The 22,704-nt window shown below is 49.6% G+C and overlaps 1 protein-coding gene across 5 annotated transcripts in view; it reads right to left on the bottom strand.

The window, feature by feature from the left end:
• Positions 1-22,704, bottom strand: part of LOC116937906 (triple functional domain protein) — a 197,184-nt gene that overhangs the window by 116,204 nt on the left and 58,276 nt on the right. For 2 of the 5 annotated variants that reach the window (XM_032945036.2, XM_076060162.1), the window contains exons 3-14: positions 20,864-20,978; positions 16,371-16,566; positions 15,707-15,880; positions 12,682-12,850; positions 9,742-9,923; positions 8,650-8,772; positions 6,983-7,177; positions 6,139-6,270; positions 5,315-5,542; positions 2,342-2,464; positions 981-1,172; positions 105-274 (exon numbers count right to left, since the gene is read on the bottom strand). In XM_032945036.2, coding sequence (XP_032800927.2) covers positions 105-274; positions 981-1,172; positions 2,342-2,464; positions 5,315-5,542; positions 6,139-6,270; positions 6,983-7,177; positions 8,650-8,772; positions 9,742-9,923; positions 12,682-12,850; positions 15,707-15,880; positions 16,371-16,566; positions 20,864-20,978 — 1,999 coding nt within the window. The remainder of the gene's footprint in view (positions 1-104; positions 275-980; positions 1,173-2,341; positions 2,465-5,314; positions 5,543-6,138; positions 6,271-6,982; positions 7,178-8,649; positions 8,773-9,741; positions 9,924-12,681; positions 12,851-15,706; positions 15,881-16,370; positions 16,567-20,863; positions 20,979-22,704) is intronic. The other 3 variants (XM_032945050.2, XM_032945044.2, XM_032945063.2) reach the window with 3 other exon arrangements.

The raw sequence follows: 22,704 nt of genomic DNA, 5'->3' as shown, positions 1-22,704 counted from the left end.
ACCCACGTGCCTTGGTTTGACGGACTGAGATGACTGGCAGATGCACCACCTAGCACCTGCAACCACGAGCCGATTTCGATGAACGCTTGCTCACTCGTCCCAACCTGAGCTGCTGGATGAGGTCCTCCCCCTCCTTGATGACATTGACGGTCGCCTGCAGCATGGTCTGCTGCTGCTGCTGGAAGCGCGAGATAAGCTCCTGCACGGCCACCACGGACTCGGCGTACACATCGTCCAGCAGCTCCTTCTGCAGCTCCTCCAGCCAGGACCACAGCTGCATAGGAGGTGGGGGAGGAGACAAATAGACGTCATCATCATCGTCGTCATCATCATCACTCTTGTCAGCATCAAAATCACGACGAGATTCATCGTCTTCATCAAAGATTATCAGCACAATCATCAATCATTATCACTCGCAATCATTATCGCCCACCTTTATCATGACCATCCTCATCATGATCGTTATTCAAACTTAGTTACTCATCATCAGCGATCATTGGGCATTCACTGAATTATTGTATTTGTTTAGAGCATGACTTAGTGCATGTACCAGTGTAAGCAGGTAGTGTGAGTGTGTATCTGTGGCACGTGTCCTGTGTGTGTGTGTGTGTCACGAGTGAGTATTGGTAGTACTTGGGAGGAATTATTACTTGTTATAGTTTAGAGTGTGAGCGCATGTTCGTAAATTTGTGTTTGTGTGCTGGTGTGTTGTGTGTTGGTGTGTGTGTGAATGTTCGATATGTGTATGTTAATGTGTACAGAGCAGTATGTGTGAGCTCGCGTGCGGTTCAAGCGCAAGCGACAACAAGTGTCCGGAGTGAGTGCGTGCATGAGTCAGCACGCTGTACAGAGTGCATCTAGGCTGTGGTGACGTCACCACCACTCAGTGGCGAGTTCCGGCGGTTGTTGTTGTGTGGTGCCAACGAGGCGTCTTACGGGCGGTGCGTGCGGAGCGGCTATGCGTGCGTGCGAGGCCGCACCTCCTTGGTGTGCGTGTGGAAGGACACCGACATGTCGAGCAGCAGCTTGCGCTGCTCCACGCGCCGCACAAAGTCCTGGATGCGGTCCTCCAGCGCATGGGCGGCTTGGAAGATCTCCTCGGGGTCACACTCGCCCGTCTGCGCCAGCTGCTCCGCCGCTTCCAGCAGCTTGTCCGCGTTTGTGTACGTGTTCTGCGGGCGACACGCGGGACACGCCACTGCTGCTCCGCTATGCGCACCACACGCGCTTCATTCTGGACCCGCCCTGGACGAGTGTTTGCCTATCGCCGCGGTGTCCTACAGATATGGCCGCATGTTGACACCACGAATACCCAAATTGCATGCTACTGCTCCCCAGCACACTTCCACTCTTGCCCACATCACACCACAAAAGCGTGACGTCTTACAGTCGTACTTCCTTCAACTTCCCATCACTGTCCTTTAAAAAAAAAAACACACACATTTTGGTTATATCAGTAAATAAAAAAAACAAGCCCCAGTGTCAGACGTTGCTTGCTCCTGCCGAGCACCGCTGCGCGAAATTGTTTTTGCCGTCCCTTTTACCGCTCCGATTTTCAACACAACACTATTCGGCGTGTGCCCCTCTCTCCAACCCGGCACAGCACCGCACTCGACGCTGCGCGAGCTAACGCGACTTCTGCATTTTTTTACTGCTGCGCGAGTGACACCAGCGATCAGCGGGGCGGCGCGAGACAGGACAGAGGCGCTGAAACCGCGAACGCCTGCTCTTATGTCACCGGCCGAAAGCGCAGCCCAGCAAGGAAGCACCTGCGACCGCTGCAATGGGATCATGCTTCCTCGTGTTGCCACGCATAGCACACGCGCACGCCATCACAAAGGCTCACGATTAATTTATCATCCCTATTGTGTTAAACATCATGTGTGCTGCGGTGGCGAGATGTTAACTATCTCGCCTGGTAGACAGGAGGTCGTGGGTTCGATCCAAACCCTGATGCCTGTATATTTGGAGTTTGCATGTCTCTCTCGCTCTCCCCGTGGTCGCGTAGATTTTTCTCCGGGTCCTCCAGTTTTTCCCTCCACATTTAGAATCAACGTGCGTTTACAGTATTTGTCTGTTATAAATTTCGACTTGATAAGCCAATTCGTTGAGCTATCATTTGTGATAGCCAGGTCGCTTCTGAAAAATAGCTACATAGCTCAGTGGGCCTTAACTGGTAAAATAAAATAAAACAATATTTTAACAATCATGATCATCATCAGCAGCAGCAGTAATTCTGAATTGCAAATGATATCACACAACTCCCTCACGCCGGCATACATGTAACCTGCACCGCCTCCCGTAGGGATGCACACCTCCAATCTGTGCAAGCGCCCCCTACCTGTGCCACCTCCTCAAAGTCCTCGTGGCGTTTCTGGAGGGCGCGTGCGCGGTGCAGCGACTTGCCGATGCCCGTGTGTTTGCTGAGGAAGGCCTCCCCGTGATTCTCAATCCAGTCCAAAACCTGCGCCGTTGCGGCACGCAACATGTGTACACACAGACACACGCGGACCACACAAATGTAGACACACGTATACATGCGCAGGAGACATCACAATTGTTAGCCATCTCGGTTAAACTCCAAAGTTTGCATGCTGTTTGTCGAGCACAACTTTTGTTAGTCAGAGATTCAGAGCCACTCCCGGCTGTCTTGTCAGGCTGCTGATGTAAGGGAACCCAATGCAGTTGCCAAACTATGCAGTTCTTCAGGAGCTGGTGGTTTTGCATAATGCCTAGGCTGAGAACTTTCTGTACACTGTGCAGTTTTTTACGTGTTGTTGAAATATGTGTAAGGACTCATGCCAGCTACAAACAAGTGGACTGAGAGTTCTGGGGATGAGCATTAGGATTTGGGAACTATGATGAACAGGACAGTTGTGTTAATTTACACCACGTTGTCATTCGTAAGGCTGGTAAAGGGCGATTGGTTACAGTTTTTTTTTTATTTTGCCTCGGGATGTTTTGGGAAAACGAATCAATGAAGGAAGCAACTTGGCCAGGAAGTGATGCAGTGAGGACAGATGCCCTGATAAAAGTTATGCGGCTCCATGCATTCCTAAAACTAGAGCGATTCGAAACGGCGTCTTAGGTAATTTCCACCAAATTTGCATTCTCATCTGTGTCGTTGGCTGCGCAATCAGCATCAAATATTGGCGAGCTTGGGTATTGCTCATCGCACACATCCCCTCTCTGCGCCGAGCTGCACTTAATTTCTTTAGAACTGCTTTTTTGTGTTTAATTTGTTGTCCTTCCCCCGCGCCTGATTAGCACGGTTGGCTATCTACGGCAGACATGTGCTCTTGTAAAGCGATCACAATGTGGTGCCCACAAAGCAAGAGGAAAATAATAAAATCAAAGCATTGTGTGTGCACCAACCTAGTATTTGAAAATGTGTTCAAGAAAAACACACTAAATGTACTTAGTATCCAGTACTGTCAATTCCATCACCATGGAAACACAGACACAAACTTTAAATAATGGCTCTGACATCCCATGAGTAGGAACTTTATCATTCACGTCTCATGCCTACTTCAATATAACTGCACATATGGACTTCATTCATCCCTGGTTACCAAGTGTCTACATTCCACACTGTTATTCACATAGAGTGAACGCTCGCATTCACGGTTAATATATAGGCATGATGTTTTATGGCCACAGTGTTGTTGATAAGTGATAACAGCCCAGGACGTGTGTGTGTATGTGTGCGAGCGTCGTATCAGAAGAATCAGGACAGATAAACTGTCGACGACCGTGCATGGAGGAACTGGCACCGCCATGGCAACCTGACCTCTGACCTCCGTGAACATCTATCGTGAACCCGTGCTTCGGAAGCCTTGTAAACATAATGTCATTATCCACCGAGACCTAAAGACCCCCACAACCCCTTCCATAATTTATGGGAGCGGTGACAAGCTCTCAAAATAAACCACATTTCTCCTGTGGTTTACTTGGATAAAAACAAAAGTTTAACACCAGTTGTAAAATTACGAAAATAACGTTTAAAAAACGACTCTCTCATTTACTAAATATCATTCCCAGGCATGCTCGGCATTTTAATGCCCATCTGAGCATGATGAAGTGAATGCAGCCACAGTCACTTAATCAAGTTAATAATTGATCAATTAAAAAACATACATTTTTAGTTTTTTGTAAGCTTACCGCTAACCCTCTATAGATATAACACTGCATTGCGAATGTTTATTACACCATCACCCCCGTAATGCTTGCTAGAGCTACATAAGTTGCAACACTGCACCACATTTGGAGACCAAACTATTTTATGCCTTGTTTGCTTGTTTTCAATTTTTCACCAAAACTTCATCGAAGACGAGTCCTGTGTCAAGAGACTCATTGTCTGGCTCTGTGGTCAAGATCGACTCGTGTGCCACGAGCCTAACGCAACGAGCGAATTACCACATTTGACGAAAATAATCTCTCTCTCTCTAAAAGCGTCAAGTGTTCTGGTCACACAGCAAAGTCAGCAACGTCACGAGTTGGCCGCAAGCTGTGACATCAAAGCATGGCACCAATTTGAAGTGGACGATCTTAAACAAGAGTGCAGGTTAAAGGTTGCCTTAAAATAATGAAATAAAAACACTGTTAATGCGAATTATATGGGTGTGTACGTGTATACATGTGCATTTTAATGGAAAAGTGTCGTTGTTTTGTTCGTCTCGGATTTTGAATCTCGAATTATGGTTTATAGAAACGCAATCCTCGTTAAGCCACCCTTCCCATTAATCAATTCACATCGCTGGATCCAAACAAAGTGTAAAATCTTGGTGGGTGTGAAATATCGCTTAATTAGTCATATCAACACACAGCAGCTCATTCAGTGCAGACAAAAGGCTACAAAGAGAGGATGTAACAAGCCCTTAACAATTACAAGTGGGCCTAAGATGTTCAAATCAACCACAAAGGGCTCTACAAGTACATAGGAGGGCTCGTGAAAGCCACATTTACATCCACTTACCTGCTGCACATCTCCATGAGACATGCATCGGTGGACACACACACAGACTCGAACGATTGCTTACAAACGCAAACGTTTTTGGGAGCGCTTCTTAAGACAGCGTTTACTATTTTAAGTGATGCAGCCAGAACCAAGTCAGGCGTCACTTTGTAGGCCCAGTTTTATTGATTACTACCATACCAAGAACTCATGCAAGACCGAGTCGGCCTTGGAGAGGCTCTGGTTTGCTCTGGATAAAGTCCGCTGGGGTTGCACCAGCTCCAGCGCAACGAACGGGCGAACCGCAAAATCCATCGCTCACCGCGAGCGCGCGCACGTAGCACGCGAACAAGCACGCACCTGCTGCACGTCCTGCTGGAACACGCAGAGCTGCAGGCGCTGGTGCAGGCGGACCTTGCGGTGCTGGCAGATGGTCTCCAGCTGGCGCTGGTGATGCAGCACCTCGTGCACCAAGTCCAGCACCTGCCGCACGGCTTTCGAGTAGTTGGCCGTGGCCGTCAGCGAGTCGGCGCCGGGGCTCAGGGGCCTCTGCAGTTTGTCCAGAAGCGCCTTCCCGTCCGTGCTCAGCTAAGGGTTCATGAATGACGGGGGTGGTGCAACGCAGAGTTGTGCCCATTTGCTCCCGTGGACTTTTTGTGCGACGATTATTGCTCTCGAAATAGACGTTTTGAGACAATGGTGTAGGCCAATGAGTTTCAAAGACAATGCATATATTATCAGAAGATGTTTGTTTGCATGTTCACAAGTACTGAGTGTGGTTAATGCAGACTTCATTCCTTGCAAAAGGTTTCTACTTAGTGTTTGAACATCTTAACACCTATTTTATTGCCAGAAAGGGTAAAACCTATTCTTATTGTTTCACTAAAAGGAGCTTAGGATTATTATGGGAATGTTAAAGATGATAACTAAGTTTATTCAAAACGATGGGCACTTCAGTTTAGATTTCTAATTCACTCATAAATGTGACCTTTCATCAGGCACGCCAACTTATACTCACAAGAAACACATTTGCGAGCAGTCAGTCGGTCCAACATCCAAAAGCGGGACTCTTATGATTCTGTGTGGCATCTCCAGTTAAGTCAATAACTCGTATTATCCATCACCATCACGTGTGGGAACATGTTGATGGGGGGGGGGGGGGGGGGGCACCGTGGGGGACCTGCCTCGGCATAGGCGGTGGCGATCTGCTCGTAGAGGCCCTGGTGGTGATGGATCGCGTCCTCCAGGTCCGGCAGCTCCGTGGGCAGGTCCCCATCCCCACACGCTTTGTACCAGGCGTCCACGCTCGACAGGTACTACGCGCGTAAACAACAGCGGCGCGAACTCGAGTCGCGCGGGTCTAATTCGCGAGCCGAAGACCGCACAACCCGCCGCCAGCGAACCGCCAACACGACAAAGTAACCGCCGTTCGTCAGTCGACAGGGGCGACCTCAATACGACGCTCGTCGCAGGCTTACGTGCGCCTTGAGGCCACGTGGAGGTGCGCAAACGCTTGCTGACAGGCGACTAACGGATAAGATCCACGTGTTACAAGAGAACAAGCTACGGTGGACTCTCGGATGCGTCACCCAAGCGAAGACAAAGATCCCACGTATAGCCTGAACAGACTGTAGGGGCAAGTGCTGTTAGAGAGCACCTATGAAGGCCGGAACGGCACACGAGGAGGTGGGTGGCCAGCACAACGCCCGACCGCCTTTGTACCCCGAGTGGCGATGTTTACACACCGCACCAGGTACTCATTTGAGGCTGAGCCGACCTAGGGGAGGCCCAGGACCGGTTCAGACAATCGTCGCTGGCGTTGGCCGTGAGCGGGAATCGAACTCCGGTGGCCGGGTTCGTAGCGCAGCGTAGCGCTAACCGCTGCACCACCGCTCCCCATAGCGTGCACGCGCATCCACAGACGGCTCCCGCGGCTCACTCGCAATGGCAACACCGCACGCCGCCGCGAGCGAGACTCGCACGCACGCACGCACAACCGCGCGCCGCGGGCATGGCCCGGCGTGGCACCTGCTCGGCCTTGAGGTGGAAGAGCGCCGACATGGAGAGCAGGGTGCTGCGTTCATCGAGCGCCGCGGCGAAGCACTTCCACTCCTGGTCCAGGTGCGACGCGATCTGCTTGATCTGCTGCGCCGCGTAGTGGCCGGCCTCCGTGAGCCGCGACCCGACCGACATGATGCGGCTGATGTTGACGTAAACGTTCTGCTGCCCGCGCGCAGTCGGCACACGCCACAGCCCCATAACCCTGACCCTGATCGCCGCGAGCCCCGACCCCCGTTGACCGCAACAACGGCGGCCTTCGAAAATCTACGTGACCCGATAACACCGACCCCTAAAATCCCGCACGCTCTTTCACCCATTTATCCACAAGCTGAAGCAAGGGATACGTTGTTACCCGTAGCTATGATTCCGATTGCACAGTTTGACCCAATAACCCCAAAAGTGAAGACGCCAACACAATATCCATTAAACTGGCACATTCTAATCCAACCACCACTACCTGTAACCCGGCACACTGCAAAGCCAAATCATCACCATCAACATCAGCAGCATTAGCAACAGAAGCCGTTCCCGATCCATTTACGAGATAAAAGCCTCTCATTTTCGACACTTATTTGCTACTGGCGCTGCGCGTCTTGCATGAGCATGTCGCTCCAACCCACGCAGAAACTCAGTGTGTCCCCAGCTTTCCTTTTGTCATCCTTTCCCAGTTGAAACCCATCACAATAAACGACATTGATTTTCACATTTATTTTTGAAAGGGAGTTCATAATTGGCAACTGTAGAAAATACAACTTGAATGATAAGATTTCAGAAAACTGCTTACATAGGCTTCTGTGAAACAGCCATGAAAAGGGGACTTTAAGAAAAATTTTAGCTGCCGAAGGCTCTCCCCATGCAGTGCGAGTTTTGACTGTGGCGATCCACTCGGAGGCTGCTGCACAAGAACGCCCCACCACACCCCCACTACAAACTGGCATTGGCACTTCACTGAGCCGTGCCCAGCAGTGATGGTCATAAATGAAGTGAAATTAATTGCTGTAGCAGCTGGACAGTGCCAGCTAGGGGCAGGTAATAGGAGCTCATTAAATAGCCAGCCGGGGTAAAACCCATGTGATATCCCGGTCTGGAGCCACCCCCTGCCAGGTCGTGTGCGTGTGTTGTCGGTCGGCATTAACGCAGTGACGCAGCAGAGGGATAATTCTCCGTAATGGACGTTGGTAAAGCAATACAAATTCACACAACTGGGGCAGTTGATTTTATGGAGTAAAGAAAGGGGCGATGGTAAGGGAACAAAAATTCCTCGAACCTGGAATGACCGAGACAGGTCCCGCTCCGGCGGTCGGTGTGTTTTGGGGAAACAGCGTTTTGTTCGCTGAGATGCAATGAAATGTCCAAAAAGCGTATTTATTGCGGGTAATTATAAGCACCTGCTACTTGCGTGCATTTTATCGACTGACAACGATAGGTACACATTCGAATAACAACGTTCCCTCAGCACCACCGTAGAGAAATTAATTCGCCAGATAATTATATAAATTTACATTTTCTACTCGCGCGACGCCATTGCTGAGCGATTGGCGAGCACTGCGCGGCGGAGATGAGTTGTGCACGTGGCGTGCCCAAGATGGGGGGGGGAGGGGAGAAAAACCCTACACCCACGAGGGGCAGCTGACCATTGAGTTGCGAGCGAAGTGAGCGTGCTGGGCCTGCAGCTCGACAGCCTGCTGGTGGCTGGGCCCGATCTCCGTGTATCCTTCCAGGAACAGCGCCTTGTTGTGGCTGATCCACTCGAACATCTGCGGCGCAAGCGCCCGCGTAGCAAAAGGAAAACGGTACACGCGCAGCATGGGTAAGGTCACACGCACGGTGCGCGTACACCCCGCAATAAACAGGAGACAGCGGCAAGGCAGTCACTAAGCACAGCTACTACATGCGCAGCACAAAGTAAATTCTTTCGATTTATTTCAAAGAAAAATATTGGGTTTTGAGTCCTTAGACTAAAATGATGCCCTTTCTTTATCCAGGTAAACTTCGTTGAGTATTACAACTTTTCAAGGTGGGTCCTACATTTAGATGTTTGGCTAAATCCACAAATGAGTGTTTGGCTTGTGGGAGGAAACCAGAGTGTCCAGAGAAATATTGCGCAGATATATTCATGAATCCATTGCTGTACTGCCATCTTCCAGCCAAATCCTCCCTCGTAGCCTCCCATCCAAGTACCAACCAGGCTCCAGCCTGCTTAGCTTCCAAAGAACTGACAAGATTGGGCGCATCTGAGCCAATTAGGGTAGCAGGTGAAATAAAACGAACCAAGTGCAAAATAACTTTATTTTACTTAATCACAAGCACAACACGGGCGTCTACCTACATTCTCGGGGCCTGTTCCTGTGCAGCTCTCGACGATACTTCTAAAACTTTTAAACTAAACTATTTTTTATCTTACCAGATAAGGGCCACTGAGCGATGTAGCTCTTTTCAGAAGCGACCTGGCCACAAATGATAGCTCCACGAAGTGGCTTACAATGTGGAAATGTACAGCAGCCAAATACTTTAAACGCACGTTTCTAAATGTAGGAGGGAAAAACCGGAGAACCCAGAGAAAAATCAGCGCGCGCATGGGGAGAACATGCAGAGTCCAAATATACAGCAGCAGGCGTCAGGGTCGGAATAAAACCCACGACCTTCTTTCATTCCAGGCGAGGGAGTTAGCGTCTCCTAGCCACCGTGGCACTTCCCCTGGTGTGAACTTCATGCGGGGGACCCACCTTCTCAGCATCCTGCTCAAACAGACGCAGCTGGAAACACTGGTCGAGCTTGAGCTTGCGCCCGTGCCACATCTGGTGCAGGTGCTGCCGCGTCGAGTGCAGCTTGTCCAGTAACCCCGAGATGCGCGGCACGAGGCTCTGGAAGTCCGCGTTGCCTCCCGCCTCCCCGCTCACGCCGCCGCCTGCTCGCCGGCACGCCAAACGCGGGAGTCGCGATTCACAATTCCGATAAAAGCCAAGGATTGGGCTCTCCCAAAACGGGCCCGCAGGTTAGTGGCGCGGCGTGGCCGTTAGAGGGACACGACGCTCGCCATGGGGCTCGCCGCGTCGCTCCAGGTGCTCGAATTTTCCCCGAGGTTCCCGGCGAAGTGGAGCGAAACGTCGGATGTCACACTGAGCAAACAGAAAACACATCGGAGAGCTGTGCAGCACAGCTGTGAAAACCCATGCAGTTTAGGGAAGAAACAACAAACATGAGGCATGGCCGATAGGCTGTCTACGTAAATAGGCTGCTATGTCCTAGGCTACTCAGCACTGAGGTTAAATGTCTGTAAGTGGGGAAAACATGATAATGTTACGGCCAAGTTTGCACCAATGCAGTGATGAGGATGTCACTCCTGCAACGTCTTAAAACAACACACATCAGTGACTTCATGTTTTTTTTTTTCAAGAACGAAGCTTCAAGCACAGAATGGACAGCCCCGGGGTGCTCGGCTGGCAACAAAATTCACAAAAATGCTCGGATGCGCGAAAAGTTACATTCCTATGAGTCACACAGCCCGGGTAAGTACGCATAAGCAGGGTGCATCTATATGCACGTGCACTTCTAAACGCTATAAAACCAAGCCGACAAAAACACGTGCACCACTAACATTTATAAATTAAATCTAAATTGCATATTGGAGGGCGAGTTTAAATATTACAACGGGTTTTGTAAGATGACCAAGTAGAGTCAACGGAAGGAGTGGGAGGCTAACCAAAAGTAACGGACAGGAGATGAGTGTCGAGCTTAAACAGGGCGAGGGGAAGATTCGGTGCGGAGTGCCGAGGGGTTCATGCCATCATTTACACGCTCATGTCTTCATGTCCGTCTGTTTACGGACTGAGCAGGGAATGTGCTGTTTGGCTGCAAGGCGGTACTTCATCGCGGAAGAGCAAATCGGCGGTTAGGGTTGAGCCGGTCTGCATGCCGTTGGCGGTTTGTATTCTCACAGATGTCAGGTAATGCTGCGCGGGGGATTTCTAAAGTGAGCTATCTGATCGACATTAAAGCTCCTGTCCTATAGTTTGCAAAGGAAAGCCTCAGTGCACTTGCATTCGGTACCAAAATCCAGCATTTGAGAGTTCCCGACAAATTTTAATTATTAAAGTTTGACAGCGATCGGTCTTTCCTTCGTCCGGCTCTTCCGACAAGGGAGGAATTAATATCGACTCGCTGTCACATTCATCCAAGGGAAGTAAATTTAACCAGACACAAATAGATGCACTAACATCTTAATTTACAAGCTGTCAACCGTGCATCGAACAGGCCGATGGCGTCACTTCATTAAAATAATGTCAGAATCGTAGAAAGGGGGAAGCATAAATTAAAAACCCGCGACACAAGCGATTATGGCCCTCACAAGTCAATATCGCTCGCACACTGCACACCCCCCGTTACGTAACACAATGCCAACGGAATTAACACTCCCGAAAGTAAGTGCCAACTTTCGCAATGTGAAGGCGAAATCACTCGCAAATCGCCCGTCAAACATTTTCAACCCCAACCATTTGGCACATCGACGAAGCCCAGATGCATTTTCTCTGCTCTCGTATTGAGAGTTTGGCCAGGGGTACGCAAGACCGGTTTGATGTGCGGAGGAGATAGCGGGGCGTAACGAGTTGTCAAGCCCACGGGGGTCTGTAGTCACAGGGGTAACTCAGGGGGTAGTAGGGATGGGTGTGGGAGGGAGGCATCGGTGAGAAGCAGTACACGGCGGCTCATTCCCACCTGCGGTCCCGTGAATTGTCACGGATGTGTAGGTTGTCGATCAAGGGTTGCGAGATGTTAACCACCTCGCCTGGTATACAGGATGTCGTGGGTTCGACCTCGACCCTGACGCCTGTTGTGTATTTGGAGTATGTTCTCCCTGTGGTCGCGTGGATTTTTCCCCGGGTCCTCTCCACGTTCAGATTCAACGTGCGTTCATAGTATTTGGCTGCAATAATTTTCCACCTGATAAGCCACTTTGTTGGGCTGTCATTGTGGCCAGGTCGCTGCTGAAAAATAACTATATAGCTCTGTGGCCCTTACCTGGTAAAATAAAACAGTTTCATTTATAATTTAGTTTAGATCCATTCAAGAGTCAATCCTTTCATCTATTATTTTTTTTCCTGCCTCAATTACATAGCTTCCCATTTGTGCAGTCTCGTTTGTAGTCTGATTCATTGAGCCTAAATGTAACATTTGCATGTAATTTGTACATAAAATGCACAAATTTGCATACATTGACGTTAATGTATTGTCACGTGCATCATGTATGCTTTGTGAACATCAGAATGCATTTGTTTTTATCGATGAAACATCACACACCTAGTTTGTAAAGGCGAGTATGGGTGTGCAGGAATATTTCATGGGTGTATTAAGATGGAAGGTGTGGATGATCATGTTAGGGTGCGGCCCGAGTTCGATTCCCACTCACGGCCACCACCACTGACAATCGTCTACAGGGAATCTTTGTCTTTGTACGATCATGTCAGGAGGTGTCGCGGTGTGTACTGGCGAGTGTGATCATGTTGGGATGTGTTCGTGTCTGCACCTCCGATTAGCACGGCTGGCTGCATACGGTGCGAAAGAAGCTCAACATACATGCATACATACACGTGTGATCACATCGGGACACCGCGAGCCGTAAAAAATGCAAGGATGTTGTTGTTGTTGTTGGTGGTGGCGCCACTTGCCGCCCGCGTTGCCGGCGCTGCCCTGGATGCGCTGCAGCAGCGCCTGCCCCTCCCGGTCGAGCTCCTCGATGGGCGCGCGCAGCACGCGGCGCTTCAGCTGCGCATGCTCCTCGATGAGCCGCCGAGCCCCTTCCAGGTCCAGCGGGAAGTCTCGGCGCGACAGCAGCTCCTGTGGGCGCGCAGTGACCAACGCAAGTACCCGTCAACCACCAACAACACCGCCAACAGTGGCAAAGCAGATGCCATCGAGGCCATCGATGGCACCGACACGACCAGCACCACCGGCAACGTCACTACCAACCGTCAACACCGCCACCACCGACACCAGCAACACTGTCAACACTGCCAACGTCAAGATAGCTGACGACAATGCCAACCCAGGCGTGCACACCATCATCCACAACGAGATCGCTAACAACACCGCCAACACTCTCGTACACTATACCTATGCCAAGTTTGATAGCAACACTGAAAAACTAACAATTAACACCAATGCCACTAGCAAATAAAAAAAACGCACATTGCCACATCACCATCAATACCAGAAGCACCAGCAACACGACTAGTAACGTCGGCATTAATGCCATCACCAGCACTACTCACAGAAAATTGATTGTCGCACCATTATCAACACCGTTACCACAAACAAAACGACAACCCTCATCTTATTTCTAGTTACCAATAAACTATCTGCAATACATGTTTACATACGGAAATCGCAATTTAAATTGCGTGTAAATTATAAGTATACGATAGTTTCTATTTTATATTTATAATCCGGTTTGATTTCTTTAGGCAACAACAACAACAACAAAAAATCAACTTAATCAATCACGAGTTTTGCAGATCTTAATTCGAGCCATGCTGGGAGGACCGACTGGGGCAAACGTAGCGGTTGCGGGGGGTCACAGGACCGACCGTATCGTGTCACGGCGAACGGCGTCGACGCATTACGGAGCCGCGTCTCGAACGACGAGGGGGTGGGGGGGGAGGGGGGTTGGGGGAGGGAGGTGACGTTAACGCGAGAGGACGGGAGCGGCGCTCCGCGCAACTGGCCATGCGCACGCGGCACCAGCGAGCATATTGCTTCGGGGGACGAGCTGCTGCCGCGCGGCGACACGCGAGCGCACGCCGCCAGCGGTGCAACGGTTAACACCAAACTGAAACATTTTACAAGGAATCATGTCTGCATTAACCACAATATTTCAGTTCAGTTTCATTTATTAGGTATAACCCTGTGAGCCATGCGGCTCTTGACTCGGGTGCAACCGCAACAAAACAAAAACATGAACAAGAAACATCTTAAAGTGACTACATGCAACAGAAAAATCCTGGAAAAAAACCAGCAAAATGGTCAGACTGCAAACAAAAAACATACTTTGAAATTGATTGGTCCACACCAGAGACAGCTTTCTTTTGAGGCTAGTCTCAAAACGGTGTTCGACCAGAGGACGCCAAAAGGCCTACAATTACATTTAAAAATATATATTTTCATAATCATTTTAAGTCAAAATTTTACGGTTAATGCGGCAACAAAAGGTGACAATTTGGGCGCGATGCCCGTCGACCAGAATTCGTCCGAGCTACAGATTTTAAACGTCTATGCACGTGTCCACAGTGAGTTTTTTTTTGCCTAGTGCGCGCGTCAATTGATATGTCGGACGCCCTTGCACGCGGGATGTTTTCCGTTCTCGAAAAGCGAATCCAGGTGAAGTAATTTGAGTACAAAAAAAACATATGAACTACGTTAAAAAAAACCGGTGGCTCATTTCCCTTTGCGTGCTGCTCGTGAAATGACTTTGTGAGATTGTTTTCAGACACCGAGCTATCACTCCGATGCAATTAATGAACGACGCAAGAAAACGTCTCTCCGACGTGACTGCGCGTGAGATTTCGCGAAAACAACGTGAAAACACAACAGCGTGCGTGGCTGCATGCAACGCACGCACATAGCGTGCAACACGCACAATTATAGCATCAACCGAGCAAGACGTTACGGTCCGCTGGTCAAATGCTGCTGGTCGGAAGCATTCCCACCAGCTTTGGAATGGATTACCACTGCACATGAATGTAGCAGCAGAGGCCAATGTTTGAAGATAAACATGATTCATTTGAGATTCTTCATCATCATTATCAGCTATGATCTATCCACTGCTTTATGAAGGCTTCCCCCCACGTCATTGCCATCTCTCCCGGTGCCAGATTGGGTATTCTAGTGAGATGGGAATAAATGTGTCACAGAAAGGATAATTGATATTATGAGTGAAACATTTCAATTACAACATTAGTGATTGGATTAGATGTTGATAAATGGTGATGATAATTATGATGAGCACACAAACGTGCATGTAAAAAGAATGATAACAATAAAAATAACCACGATCATAAAAACAATGATGTTGCCGTGCACTCGCAACCATCAAGCAGGTCTACTCGAACGACACTGAGATGCACGTGACCGCAGCGAAACGCAGACTGCGGAGGAGCGTCTATCGATCGGTCGGCTCCACGAGGAGCCGCGCACCGTGGGAGAAACCACGCCAAGGCTATAGAACGGGCCGCATCATCATCATCATCACGTGACCGATACTGGATAATCATGTGACTGTGGTGGCAGGACAAGTGAAGAAGCAGCATCCAATAACCACGCCTCCGCCATAGAAAAATATCCCCCGCATAGCCTGAAAGGACTGTTAGGGGCAAGTGCTCTTAGCGAACACCTATGAAGGCCTGCACGGCACACGAGGGGGTGGGTGGACAACACCAAGCCCGGCCGCCTTTGTCTCTCCAGTGGTGATGTTTACACACCACACCAGTTACTCCTTTGAGGCTGAGTCGACCTAGGAGAGGCCCATGAGCGGTTCATATAATCGTCACTGGTGTTGGTGGCCATGAGCGGGAATCGAATTCGGGTCGCCGGATTCGCAGTGCAGGGCGCTGACCGCCACACCACCGCTGTACCATGCACCCTCTAACGACGGCACGAACCCCCGCTAGCCGTCCATCAGGCGTGCCCGCAACTCACCTGTAGCTCCTCCAGACGGGAGAGGAGGTGCGATGCGGCCGTCACAAACTCCTCGAGCGCCAGCCGCAGGGAGAGCCACTCCTCGTGCTCGTAGGGGAAGGAGCCATCCAGCTCGGCCGTCAGCTGGCTCGGGTCCACCAGGCGGCACAAGCCCTCGATCGACACCAGCGAGGTCTGGCAGGGAGGCAGCCACAATGCAACCCGACGATGAACATCTATCCCATAGGCAACTAACGAAAACACACAGGCTGACGTCAAATGATTCCGAACATTTTAACGTCAAATTATTCCGAATATTTTAACATCAATCACATATGCAAACATTAATAACGAACGCTAATTCTAACTGAAATACTACTTCAACCCAAACACTACGACTTATAGCTAACTTCAACCTCAAATGCTATGCCTATCGCGAACAAAAAACCCAACCGTTATACCTGAAGACTGAGCCGAAAAACGAATGCCTTTTCCAAGCTATAACCCTTAAACCCATCTTTTATTTCCTTGTGCTATAACCATATAGACTAACACAAAACCCCGAACACTAACATTCTCTGTAGGATCCAATTCTCTAGACTCTTCTCCTTAGCCGTACTAAGAGTTCCTTGTACAATGTCCGACACACCTTGCTCTGTGCGGACCACGAGTCAGAATTCCTCACCTCGAACTCAAACTTTGAGGAACCAAAGTTGGTCTTCTGCTTCTGCCAGAAGTTGTCGGGTTTGATGATAAGCGCCACGTGGATGCTCGCCGGGAAAGACTCCTGGAGCGTCTTGAGCAGTGGCTTGATGGAGTCCCACTTGGAGCCACGCATGTCTATGACCACCGTGAAGCCCTTCTTGGCACTCTCCTCACTGCTGGAGCGCCACCACCGTGCGCACACAACTACGTCATCATCATGTCTATGACCACCGTGAAGCCCTTCTTGGCACTCTCCCCACTGCTGGAGCGCCACCACCGTGCGCACACAACTACGTCGTCGTCATCGACAACCACGGCAAAAAAATTGGGTGGCCGGGACCCATCGTCATAACGTGCCACACTAAGGAGGGAAAGACGAAATAGGACGCGACTCTGGAGACGTAGCAATGAAACCGGCATGCGTGCAGGCGCCGAGCGGATTGTCGCATCGCAAACTCGTGGGCCGGAGGTGACGACTTGGGGAGGCCTTCATCCAGCAGTGAACTGATCATGGCGAATGATGATGATGATGACGACATAATGTGGAAGGTGACCCCTTGTTGCTTGCCTCCCCTACAGCTTCACATACTCCACGAATCCCAGGAAGGCCGGAGCCAGACTACTGCTCAAGTGAGCTCAGATGTAGAGCGCTGGTTAGGGTTGTCTTGGATCTGTGGCACAGGGTTTTAGAGTCACTTTACTCACTGTGAAGTCAGGACACCTTGCAGCTGTACCACTGCAGCCCCTTTCTAGTTTTGATGATACCACGCCATTGTTTGGCGAGATGGCGAATCCAGGATTCAAGCTCAGATGTCACTCACTGGCCTCACCCATTCCTGATCTCAGCACTGTACCGGACTACAATTTTGATTCAACCCCGGTTAAAATTACGGGAAATGCCATTATCTCAAAATCTGTTAATCAAGATTGCTTTTTGAAGAGTGCTATACTGTACTGAGATTTTTTTTTACATTTTTCACAACCATTGATTTTTCCAATGACATCTCCATTTTCTCCAAGTGCTCTGAAAAACCAAATGGCTCATATAAAGCCTCACAAACACGTACCTCTTATACTCATCCGCCGAGGCTAACACAACATCTGGTGGTGATACGCTTGCACGCGATAACAGTGAAATAACAACACAAAATCGAGCACTCAGGTCAACACCCCAAGAGATTTAAACGTGCTGTTTAAAGTGCTTCGAGCAAATAGTATGCAAGAGACAATTCTAAGGCCCTTTATAATCTCCAACCGCTAACCTTCGAATAGTTACCCCCGACTCCCACCCAGACGTTTAACCACTCCCAGTGACCTCCGTACAGCCACATCCCCTTGTGTCAGCATTGAATCTCGCAACTGTCAGGTGGCTGGCATCGCCAAAGCTAAGGACATTAAAACCAAAAACTGGAATGAATGGCGGCATTACGTAACTCAATTCAACCAAATTCGCAGCCATCCCCAAACACTGTTAACCGTTTTTTTCCCCTCTGACATAAGCATAACCATCCAAAAACGGATGTAAAGTATACGGCACGGGTTCACTTGCTGACCCATGACAACTGACCACCCATCATTCTGCAGATTCCCCTCTACAACCCAGCCTCCAACACCCAGGCCACGGCGTGCCTCCCACTGCCGCCTGCCACGCCGCTGTAAATCCCTGCAGCTATAAGCTTCCCATCACACTCATGCATATTTCAGAGCCAACCCATTACAGTTGGAAGCTGCGGTTCCGCATCCTGCGCGTCTAAATGCCCGCCTTATATCCGTCCGTCTAACCCACAAAGCACCTGGGTACAACATTAATAAATAAATAAACACCTCTCATTTGTATGAGCAAAAAAAGCACAACCAAGGTACTAGTAGCCTTATGCTTGTCAACATACGGCTAACTGAAAATGTATCTTGTGTATAATAGAATGCCCTCAATAAACATTAGATCGTACTTTTGCAAAATGGCACTTAATTACACCATTTATGAAGGCCTGCAATTAAGTAGACGTGATGTAATTTGTAATGCGCTTGTGTGCATCAGAGCATCATGTTTGTTTGTTATGTGCATATAAAAACTATCAAAATAACAGCAAGCAGTGAGGCGGGGGGAGGAAGCTGCCCACTAGGCATGCTGTGCTTGGGATCCTCTGCCCTTCGAGCAAGGGTAGCGGCAGTGCAGAGGAAGCCGCCCCTGTTAGCACTCACGTGGAAATGTGCGCAAAAAATGCAGCAGCAACGCACATGACTGCAAGTCTACAGCTAGCACGGCAGGTAGGAAGTGGGTCTTCAAATGTTAATTAATTGCAATAATAATAATAAATATGTATTGACCAGAAATAGGCTCGCTTTTACAGGAGCATTCTGCTTCGGAGTGTTTTTCCAATTCCTTTCACATATTGGGAGGAAAATGGAGTACCAAGAGAAACCCGTGTATTTGAGAAGGTAACACTCAAACCCCTGTGGCTACGTGAAACTCCATTTGCTGCTGCAACATCCCACAGCCATCGCTGCTCCCATCCTGGTGCTTTTATGGCATACATGGATATATTGTGACTAACCCACGTGGATCTCCGAGTGCACCACACCACACCCGTGCCAGCACTCTCACCCCCTCCTCATGCTTGAGCAAGAGAGCCGGGCGAATCAAATACGATTCCTATGAAAGTTTGCGGAATCTCGCGGCAGGACCAGACTGGCTGTGTTGCAGCCTGGTGTGGCATTCAGCCAAGAAGGGGAAGGGGGCTCACCCCACCGCAGTGCAGTCTGACCGACCTCGGAGGAATTACCATTACAATGCCTTTGTAAAAAGTTTCAATGGAGATACTGGTCGGCTGATATCGACCCTGACTCCAGCTGCCCAGCATCACCACAGAATTGTCATTGAAATGTATTACACGGTCATTACCGTCGCGATGTACGGTCGATGTTGCACGAGCAGAATTGGCGGAATTCTACCCCAATTCCTGCATGGCGTTCAGGCGAGACGGGAGGGCCCTTGGGGCCTGGGCGGCCTAGCCTCGTGGAGGCCGCATCAATGTACAGAAGGGTTGAATGGAACCGCTAAGCCCAGGCAGTACAAAGAAGAAGTGTTTCATCTAGCATATACACGAAGCAGCTATGTGTACATGTAGCCAAGTCTATGCACATAGCTGCTTCGTGTACATTGGCTGTGCATGGGCTAGCTCCCACGAGGCTGCCCAGGCTCCACAGGCACAGGCCGTCCTTACTTGCCTGATTTTCATACTGAAAATCTGGGTAGAAGAGGACAAATGCAGCACTTTAGGCATCGGAAATATAATTCAATGGCAATTGTGACCACCTGGACTCAGCCAGAATCACTGTTATGGTTGGTTGGAAATGGTCAACTATGTGAAGCGTATCTGAAGCTAAACCAACCGAGAATTACAATAAAATTGGACCAGAATGAAATGAAATTGTATGACTCTTCCATGGTATAATCACTCTTGGAATACCATTCATATGAATGTAGAATTTTAACATGGGAATCTCCCATTAAAGACCAGCGATACCTGCAGAAATCACGTGCGTGCGTGCTTCAGAGTGCATATGCGGCTGAAACATGAAAGACTAGCCAATGGAGCACGTGTGTGAACGAACATCTAAAAAGTGAAACAGCATGACCGTACTAGCACGTGAACGTGCGAAATCGTGCGCAAGTGTGCTTTTGTATTCTATTTTATTAACAGCGCTGCTCAGCGCAGAGATGGAAATGCTCAACACGTCAAGCGGCCAGCAACAAATAGCACTGTCAAGTTTTAATTGATAAGCGTGTGTCACACGTTTCTTGAACTGTGAAAGGTTATTGTTGTTCCTAGAGCATTGAAAATTAGACTAAGGCAGGGAATTCTCAAGTGGAGCAGTGCACGGCAAGAAGCAGAGAGATACGTGTTGTATGTATGAATGTTGAATCATGCTAATCGGAGGTCCAAAGTGTTATGACCTGCAGTGTGGTAGATGAACACTGTCTGGATAAGACGAAAACAGTCAGTGTCCAGGAGGCCAAATCTTCAACAAGGTTGGAGGACACGTAGAAACAATAAAATAATAAAAACATAAAACAATAAAATTCTCACGACGTTTCAACTGCAACACAAGCAATCGTCATCAGGTGATGAAGTGGTTTTCACACCTGATGATGATTGCTTGTGTTGCAATCGAAACGTCGTGAGAATTGTATTGCTTTATGTTTTAATTATTTTATTGTTTCCCTTCTACGTGACTTTACCGAAAGAACCAAGAATATGAATCCCTGCAGTCACGAAAGCTTTAAATCAAAATTTAAGGTTGGACGAATCAATGCGTGAAGTTCACAGGAGCGGTAACCATGGTGTAAGCGATCCAAGAGTGATAAGGGGGCGACTGACCGCCGGTGAGCGCGTGACTGGAGTGAATTCGCGAGTGCTGCATCTACAATCGGGGTGCGCGTCGCCCCCTCGTTTGAGTGTGCGTGCTCACCAGGGTACACTGGCCAGGTAGGTGATGAGTCTGCGCAGGTCCTCCTGCTTTATTCTGTCGTGGTTGCTGCGTGCGGGAAAGGTGAGGATGGGTCCGCCGCGCCTGTCACGCCCACCTGCTCACCACGACCGACCAACGCACATGGGCGGCTCCAGCCTCATCGCCCGCAGCTCTGCCCCCAACACAGATTTGCCTCTGGCAAAGGAATACCTGCTATCTCTAAAGAGGGAATGGCTGAGAAGTATCTTAATGCTAATCAATGTCATGAAGGTCAAATGTGTCCCTTCTCAAACAGCCAAGCTGTTGGTGAATGTTGAGTCTGCAGTGAATATTCTACATTGCTGTGGCAGGGACAAGTCTTTCCGTACAAGAACATTCTTGTGACTTGTTTCAACAACCACAGAGAGTTATACTGGTAGTAGGAAACGTAGTGGACTGGAAGCCCAACCGGGATTAATTCACAGGAGGCAGGGGATTAATTGTGTACGTCTGTGGATGTCTGTCCAAGTGGGAGGGGTGGGGCTGGGTGGAGTGGGGAGGGTAGGGAGGGGCTGGGTAGGGAGGGGCTGGGTGGGGAGGGGAGGGTGGGGAGGGGCTGGTCATCCCGTGGTGCCCTTATATGGACTGGAAGCCCAACCGGGATTCATTCACAGGAGGCAGGGGATAATTGTGTATGTCTGTGGATGTCTGTCCACGTGGGAGGGGTGGAGAGGGGAGGGTAGGGAGGGGCTGGGTGGGTGGGTGGGGAAGGGCTGGGTGGGGAAGGTGGGGTGGGGAGGGTGGGGCTGGAGGGTGGGAGGGGCTGGTCACCCCGTGGTGCCCTTATAAAACTCAACGTTTAACCTACTCATGCCGGCTTGTGCCCGCCCTCACAGTCGGGCATATTTGCGGAATACACCACACCGCCGTTGACCCTAGCCATTGACCGAGCAACCCAACGTTCCTACCAGCTCCCTCCGCAGGAATGTGTTTATTTGCCTGAGTAAACCACCAACGAGGATTTCAACTGGCAAAACTACAACGGTGAGTAAAGTGTCCTCCTGCAGCCAGTCCGTCATCAACTATGCAGGGTGGGTAAAATGTGTGCTATCTATCGAGGCTGTATAACTTAGTGTGAAGTGAGCAGTGGTTGTCTTACGCCTGCCTCTGCCACAGTAACGTGGAATACACGCTTCTGACCCGGCACGGCCAAAAGAAACGAGCACCACCGCATTAGGTTTATTTGTAATAATAACAATTTGTTTTTGATGTTACGCCCTTTATGCTGGGGCGCCATTGATGTGCCTTTGCTTGTGGGAGTACAACGCTGTATTTACAGGGTGAGTATATGGCAATATTTCTTCAGCAAGATTCCCATAACACTGCACAACGGTGCCTTAGAGTAACATGTCGATTCGGGCCAAATACAAAATGTAATGATCTGTAGAATGCATCACATCAAAGACACATATGCCACAGCTCACTGGGAGCAGCAGCAGCACAAGCGTGAAATTCAACAAGCGAGCGCAGGAAGAACTTAGCCCGACCAGTAACGGCATCTCCAAGCGATTACTCTTAATTGCCGATTGATTAACAATTTGCACGCCGCCTTGGAAGCCGCTCTACGCCTGGCACAGTAGACGTCCGGCTGGCAATGCCAACCTTAGTCGCAGGAAGCAAAACGCGCAGTGCATCGTCCCGCACGCGCATTTCACAAGCTGAATCGGACCACCCGCATGCACGGATAAGTGCACCCAGTGATAGACGACCACTCCCCCTTAGCGGGCCTTCGAGTTTCTTTCTTAAACCGTACTTTATTAAGTCCCCTTCGCCACCGGCAACCCTAATAGCACTTTCGCAAA

Source organism: Petromyzon marinus, chromosome 4 (assembly GCF_048934315.1).
Source record: "Petromyzon marinus isolate PM22_M1 ecotype Great Lakes invasive population chromosome 4, UKy_Petmar_22M1.pri1.0, whole genome shotgun sequence".
Taxonomy (NCBI): Eukaryota; Metazoa; Chordata; class Hyperoartia; order Petromyzontiformes; family Petromyzontidae; genus Petromyzon; species Petromyzon marinus.
Note: the sequence above shows the minus strand (reverse complement) of the source record. Positions and strands in the feature narration are given on the sequence as shown.